Here is a 7,712-nt window from a genome sequence, read left to right on the forward strand (position 1 = left end):
ATGCATGGTAACCTTAACATAGTGGTTTTTTTCCCACCAATGATTTTGTTTATATCAATGGCTTATCCTAGTTGTTAGTTTAGTTTATGCATGACAAAAAAGGAACCTTGGAATGGTCTTAACCAAATATTTAGACAACAAAAAAAAGAATAATGAAATGATTCTCGAGTTTGATTGAGTTTCCCATACATACCCAAACCAGTTCCATTTTCACTAGTTTAACTACAACAAAAGATCTTTTGAATTAGTCCAGACTCTCCAAGTTATGGCATTTCTATATGGTATCGGTTGTTCTTTCATTGAATTTATTTAATTAATAGGCTCGTTATTCGATTATGACCTCATGGATTAGTATCAAGATCTAGTCCTAGGTAATCACACCTAATTTTAACAGTCGGCATCCGTAACAACGAAAATGGCTCCCATTTGAGTGGGTTTTCCCTAGTTAAATAGAAGTGCTATTTAGTTCATGCTCCGTACTCCGTAGTACTGATTTTAAACTGCTTCGTTTATTAAACTTTTTTTTCACGATTATCAACCGCAGCTTAAAAGATCGCACAGTTCTCCCGCCTAATCGTTATCGTTTTCCCGCGTGAAGCAGCGGCCTCGTCTCCGGGTGACTCCACGGGCCGTACGTGCGTGCGCGTGCGTGGCGTTGCTGACTCGGATCCGCGCCAACGCGCGCCGGTGCCGGGGGATATTTTTAGGCGGCGATTCTATCTCGACGGGGCCCCACACGCGAGTGAGACATCAGGACGTGGGCCCGGGGGTGACGTGGACCCTGCCTGCATAATTGCGGGCAGGAGATGCTGCAGGCTAGCTGGAGATGGTGACGCGTACAGAGAGAACGCTCTCGTACTAGGAAAGCTCTCCGTACCTCTCTCTCCTCCTTATTTTTTTAAAAAAATTTTACAGCTTCCTGTCTTGTGGGGTCACGAGTTTGAAAAGGATTTGGGGATTTAAAATTTGGATTTTGTGAGGGTGACATGTGTTTGACATGTCTTGTGCTCCATGCATCTACTGCACTTAAACGTTGTTCAGATTTGTCCACAGGTATTCGTAGATTGTTGAGGAAATATAAAGACAAGTCATCTTTATTTACTTTGTTCAGTGATCAATTTTTAAGTTTTGATTTGATCGTATTAACTTTCTATAAACTGGTTGACTCTAAGATCATCGAAATGACCGAAAATATCATTGGTATTTTAATGCTTATTTTGTGGTATAATATATAAATTCTGAATTATACATCTCCAGCCATCTTCTACTGCGTAACCAATGAGACACTAAATACCAGAAGAAACAACTTAGTATTAGTTAAAAAATGATTTCGAGCGGCAACAGGGTTGTTAATTTCTACCTGTTGAAGAATCGAGAAAAGGTTGGCAGGCAAATTCTGGTGATCTTGGTTCATTCTGGAGCCGTGGCTTCCAATAATTTGTGCTCGAGGGATCGAAACGCTACACGTCTGCAGGCCTTTTTCGTAGCGAGTGGTTGCTTGCCCTGCCGCGTCACTGCCACGTGTTTAACCCATGCATCCTATAGGTACACGTCGGACGACTAAACCGGGACACGGACGATTGGTATGGACTGCACTGGTTTTGGTGTTCGGACAGAACTTGCCAACTTCTGGACGTTTTAGCTAAAAAAGACATGTTGATTGCCGTTGTTTTGTGCTTAAAAACATGCATGTTAATTATCGTCTGACTGTTTGGCCGTCTCGGTCTCATAAAAAAAACCTTTCGTTTGGGAGTACTGCCTTCGTTTTAATATGTTGAAATAAAGAATACTTTGTGTTATTCCGTATACGGGTTTTACGCAGTCACATACCATATTTAAGAAACTTAAATTTAATATAATGTGAAGAAAACATGAGAAAAGTTGCTGTGTAATCCTTTTAATTATATTTTATGAGTCGCTGGATATGCACAGCCTTCGCTTAATCAGTGCAAAAAAGGTGAAGATATCTATACCCTACACACATCCCTTGCTAAACAAAAGCAATTTTGGACTTGTTAACCAAAAGATATTGGGAGCCTTCGGTTTACACCTAAAACAAAATCTGCAATCTCCAATAACAAAAGAAAAGCCGTGACGAATTGACGCTACAGAAAGCCACTGGCAGCAAGACGTTAATCTAGCCGTGACAGAGACCGGCGTGACGGCTCGCTGGATCCTTCGAGAGAGAGAGAGAGGAGCAAAAGATAAACAAATGGTCTCACGTCTCCTGTTCCATCCATCGATCGATCCAAACCGAGCCAAAACTGCACAGTGTCATCCACCAGCTCACCGCTCTCTGACAGCCACAACTGCACGGCCCCTTTTCCAGAAAACGATTCGATCGTGCCTGCTTCGTGTACTGCTCCATCCCCGGTAAGCTTATTTCCAAAGTTCCCATTCACTGCCTCCTCCTCGTCCGTCCTAACCTTAATATATTTATAATTTTTTGTGTCTAATATCTTATTTAAGAATTTATGAAAATCATTAGAAATGGTCATACATAAAGTATCTACATTTTATCATCTAATAATAATAAAATATTAATCATAAAACATTCTTATATAAGACAAACGGTCAAACGTTGAATATAAACAATGAAAAATCAATCTCTATATGACGGAAGTAGCATATCGTAAGTATAGTACGAGTGAATTACTAGTTCTCCTATTAATTATTTCATATTCAAATCCCTGTCTAACTCTACCGACCTACTGCTTCATTCAATCCCTTTATTTAATAAGAAATATTTAAGTTATTTTTTCTTATAACTAGTTTACCTCTATAGTTAGAAACACATCTATATATAATGGATATATATAATGGACAGATGGAGTACTATTATTACGTGGAGATGGCCAGATTAGGCTTAACCCGGATTCTCTGAAACTCTCTCTGGAATAATCGTGGCTGCATCCTGCATGTGTCTATGTCATGTCGCAATTCACCGAAACTCCATGTAGACTTAAAAGTAATAGGCGAAACTAATAGTAGGATGATCAGTAATAAATTGCTTAGTGCCACCATAGATTTATTGTAATGTTGTTGTGCTTAAATATATATTTATATATGGTGTGTATAGGTGGAGGGAACTTTAACATAATATTTTAGCGGAGATTTAGTGAAGGCTTCCATGGTCTTAAAGGGGCAGTGGAGGATTGAGTCTCCAATGCTCTAATAGTAGATCCGCTCATGTATAGATGTAAGTTGTGTTCAGGGTGAATGCTTAAGTATCAACCTGCTTTATAAGGTTTTGTAAATGGATAAAAACTACGTGGTTCAAATTCTATTAGCACTCGTGTCCATTGACTATAGGGATGATCTCACTCATATGAGGTTAATGGGGCGTATGATCACTATATGCTTACTAACAAAATTTGACTTAACGTAGAGAAAATGTATTATGATGGTGCAAGTGTAGTGGGCGACTCGGTGGTTCACAAGGCTAAGGACATATGTTCTTTCTTCGAGTTAGTAACTGGCGCATAAAACATAGTGGTGAATTATCATACGATTAATTAATTATTAACTACAACAAACTTAGAAAATGGATTGCTATGATTTTTTATTTTTTTATCAACTTTTCTATAGAAAATTTGAGAAAAAAATATACTATTTAGCAGTTTGGAAAACATATATATTAAAAAAACGAGATAATATAGTTTGAGAAGAGAAGTAGACGAACGCGGCTGCATACTTACCTAGTTTCTCCTCAAAACAATTTTTAATTCTTCCAAAAGGTTGCGAATGACAATTGATTCAAGTGGTGTTGTTGTTGTGTCATGAATCATGCTATGCTTAAATCCTGTTAGCAATTGTTCATAGGTATCCGTACACGTGTATAGGTTACACGAGTATGTATGTGGTCACTCCATATGGCGTTTAGTGCCACCGCCAACTACTGAGAACGCGTGAAGGAAATACACTGCAATAATGTACGTACATTGCATTTCTCAGTGAGCGCATGACTCCAACACCTATTTACATGGTTGAGTGTACTACTCTGGTCTTTTTAAAGCAATATTGAAGTATTTTAGAACATTGCAAATGCTTTACAACTCAAATGGTGTTATCGTGCACACATCGTGCTACCGTTTAAATTTAGTCTAACACGAGTACTCGTTGATATCAGTAATGTACATATGCATACAAATTAAAATGAGTGTCCATGTGGTCACATATGACGCCTGCACCACCAAACCATGCGTGAAGGATACGATATGGCGATGGGCGAGTGTATCCATTTACTTATAAAAAAAAGCTATTAAGCCCCTACCAAATGTTTATTCTCAAGAAAATGAAATCCAAAACGTGAAATGAATAGGCCAGTAATTAAATCTCAAAGTTTACCCTATTATAAGCTATCTAGATTATCCTTTCCAGGACCAAGCGTGCCAACTGCCAAATATAGATAAATCCTTATCCACAATTACAGCGCAGCATGGATGATGACGATGACGAAACGAGCAGCAGTAACAATTCCCGCGTTTTTTATTTGACAGTGAAATTAAATTATACGGTTTCCAGCCTGTCCTAAGCCGTACGGACGATGGGCAAATATGGAAAAAGTCTCGAGGAGATAGATAGAGCTACTGTTACAACTCCCTGGACCAACCCCACGGGTTAATACCCATGGACCGGGTCACTGACACAACCAGGTGCATGGACTGCGTCCACGGAGGTATCCTCCTCGTGGCGGCTCATTAATCCAATCTGCTAGTAACATTAATGTGGATAAAAAAATCTCGTTGCGTACATTTACAGAAAGGTCCCTTTTGAGGACTGATTTGTAATTTATTATTTTGGTAGGGTTGGTTTGGGGAAATGGGCAGCACCAAGTGTTCCTCCTTTTCTCCACGGTTTCCTCTCCTCCGCTTTATATTTCTCCTCTCCTCGTTCCTCTCCGCCCTCCAAAGCTCGCGGCTTTTTCACTTTTTCTTTCTCTCTCGCGCGGTCGCGGACAGGGCGAGTTCGAGGAATTTGTAGCAGGATTGCGGTGGTGGTGGTGGGTTGGTTGGTTGCCGGAGTCTGCCGTCGCGATCGCGAGCGGGTTTTGCTGGAATCGATTGCTGGGCGGGGATTAATCGGGCGTTTGCGCGAGTTTTTGCGACTGGAGGCGGAGGAGAGATGGGGGCGGGGGTGTCGAGCATGTTCGGGTTGGGCGGCGGCGGCGGCGACGGGGACCGGTCGGCGGCGGCGGCCGCGTCGGTTGCTGGTGCCGCGGTGGGGCTGGGCGACCTGCCGGAGCTGTGCGCCGCGCAGGTGCTGCTCAGGCTCGACGCGCCGGAGATCTGCCGGCTCGCGCGGCTCAACCACGCGTTCCGCGGCGCGGCCGGGGCGGACTTCGTGTGGGAAGCCAAGCTGCCGGAGAACTACCGGTACCTGGTGAGCTTCGTGGAGGGCGGTGGCGGCGGCGAGCGGTGGCGGCGGCGTCGGCCGGCTGGGAAGAAGGAGATCTACGCGAGGTTGGCCAGGCCCGTGCCCTTCGATGGCGGCTTAAAGGTGTGAACTTTGTTGCCCCCCTTTTTCAAGAACATGTTTCTTTCCATATACTCGTTGACCATGAAACTTGTTCGCGGGATTGAAAATTTATGGTCTGCAATTAATTAGTTAGAGATTAGTCGTTGTCTTTTATGTGGGGATTGAAACGCTTCTCCCTTGATTTCGTTCGGTGTCGTGTGTTCAATCCAAATCATGTTTTTTCATTTCAAAGGATATCTGTTTCGTTTCCAAATTAATCAATTTTAAGGGAAGTTTTGTACTTTTTACGGTATGATATTTCTGATTTGCTTCCTCACTTCTAAAAATATCCCTCTAGTTCTGGCATGAAACACGAGTTAATTTTCTTTGCTAAATTTGTCTTGTGTCAAATGCAGGAGTTCTGGCTGGAGAAGAGCAAAGGCAGGGTTTGCATGGCGCTATCCTCCAAATCTCTGGTGATAACTGGGGTTGATGATAGGAGATATTGGCAACACATTCCAACTGCAGAATCACGGTAACTGTCGCTTTGATCTCATATTACTTGTGATATTTATTTGCTCGTTTGTGTTCTTTCAGAAATATGACATGTTGCGATTGCTATCGTGTGAGTTGCCACTTGAACTATGTCACAGAAAATAGCTCATGGTGTGATTGACCTGTTTCTTATTTCTTATTTTGTAGAAACATATTGAAATGAGGTCATATAGCTACCTTTTCTTTGCATTCTCTTTATTGGTTTGATTTTTCTTTTGTTTTGAATATTCTACTCACGAAAAATGTACTCTTTGTTTTGAAACATATTGTTTGGATGTATAACCATGTTATGAAATCAAATTTTTGAATAATTGTATCTTATTGCTGCTGTCAATATGTAATGTAGCTGCAGTCTTTCCAAGTGATGGCACAAGATGTATGTATCTACTCTGTGCCAGTGGAAGATATTGACTGTGGATACATCATGCAAATGTATTCATCTATTCAAACTCAATTAGGATTGGGGATGCCACATGTTCTGGATGCAATCTTACTGACGCTTTCTTGTTATGTTCATGCAGATTTCACTCTGTGGCATACCTTCAGCAAATCTGGTGGTTCGAAGTGGTTGGCGAAATGGATTTCTGCTTCCCTGTGGGAACCTACAGCATATATTTCAGGGTTCATCTTGGGAAGTTCTACAAGCGATTTGGACGGCGAGTTTGTAGCACTGAGCATGTCCATGGTTGGGACAAGAAGCCTGTCCGCTTCCAGCTCTCCACGTCTGATGGCCAGCACTCACTATCTCAGTGCTCCCTGGGTGAGCCTGGGAGCTGGGTACTCTACCATGCAGGCGATTTTGTGGCCTCAAAGCCTGACCAAACGATCAAGCTGAAGTTCTCGATGGCGCAGATCGATTGCACACACACAAAAGGTGGCCTGTGCGTCGACTCGGTGCTCATATATCCAAAGGGATTTCAGCAAGAGGGGATGGTCAGGTCTCAGAAATGTAGATGTTGAGAAGGACCTTACATTAGATTGTAGACAAAATGCAGCTTGCAGCCTAATTCTATTTTTCATTTGGGCTCTTGTATGCGCGGCGAAAGGTGTATATAATCGTAGGGGTTCAATTTTGTGTGATCGGTGACGGTAACATGAATGTGTGATTTTGTGTGTCCAGTTTTTTCCCATGTTTTTTTTCCCTGGAGCTAAATGGGTCTTCAAGTTACCCATGAACGATTGTACTGAAATGAGATCAGAAATGTTGTTTTCCTTCTCCAATTGCGATACACTGATCTGCTGTTGTTTCATACTGTAGCTATGCTTTATACTACTGCTGATACCATAATTGACTAGTTCAGGTGCAATTTGAAATACACGAAAATGCTATGAACTTTTTTTAGTAAAATTCAGATGAGATTGGCAAGACAGTTTCCTCTCCACGGACAGGCGTCACTGTATTATTTTGACTGTCAAATAGGTTACCCTATTTCTCTTCTAGCGGTCAGATTTGGCGAGCTTGGAAAAATCGATCTGAAAAATGTGATATCGACAAGTGTGACATTGATAATAAGAAGGCGTCAGTAGCATGGAACTGTCGTTGTTGCTATAGTTGCCACAACGGATTAAGTACTATCCATGGACGGCAGGCAAGATCCTATTCCTAGGTGCGTAACACATCGATCGATCAGGAATTGGGAATGATGATGATAAGCGAATGAATCAGTGGGCGACAGTACATGTTGGGTGTTGTCCGATCA

The 7,712-nt window shown here is 41.9% G+C and overlaps 1 protein-coding gene across 1 annotated transcript; it reads left to right on the plus strand.

Annotated features, from left to right (window-relative positions):
• Positions 1–4,904: 4,904 nt before the first annotated feature.
• LOC102706969 (F-box protein PP2-A13-like) lies at positions 4,905–7,233 on the plus strand. The gene is made up of 3 exons (XM_006661909.3): positions 4,905–5,499; positions 5,874–5,992; positions 6,534–7,233. The coding sequence occupies exons 1-3, from the start codon at positions 5,125–5,127 to the stop codon at positions 6,970–6,972; spliced, it is 933 nt and encodes a 310-aa protein (XP_006661972.2). The 5' UTR covers positions 4,905–5,124; the 3' UTR covers positions 6,973–7,233.
• The last annotated feature ends 479 nt before the right edge of the window (positions 7,234–7,712 follow it).

Source organism: Oryza brachyantha, chromosome 10 (genome assembly GCF_000231095.2).
Source record: "Oryza brachyantha chromosome 10, ObraRS2, whole genome shotgun sequence".
NCBI classification, from domain to species: domain Eukaryota; kingdom Viridiplantae; phylum Streptophyta; class Magnoliopsida; order Poales; family Poaceae; genus Oryza; species Oryza brachyantha.

What these genes read in the sequence shown, in the direction of transcription:
- LOC102706969 (XM_006661909.3), top strand. Translation starts at nt 5,125, where the DNA reads ATGGGGGCGGGGGTGTCGAGCATGTTCGGGTTGGGCGGCGGCGGCGGC. An exon ending in CCTTCGATGGCGGCTTAAAG is followed by an intron (nt 5,500 to 5,873) that starts GTGTGAACTTTG and finishes TGTCAAATGCAG; the next exon opens with GAGTTCTGGCTGGAGAAGAG. An exon ending in ATTCCAACTGCAGAATCACG is followed by an intron (nt 5,993 to 6,533) that starts GTAACTGTCGCT and finishes ATGTTCATGCAG; the next exon opens with ATTTCACTCTGTGGCATACC.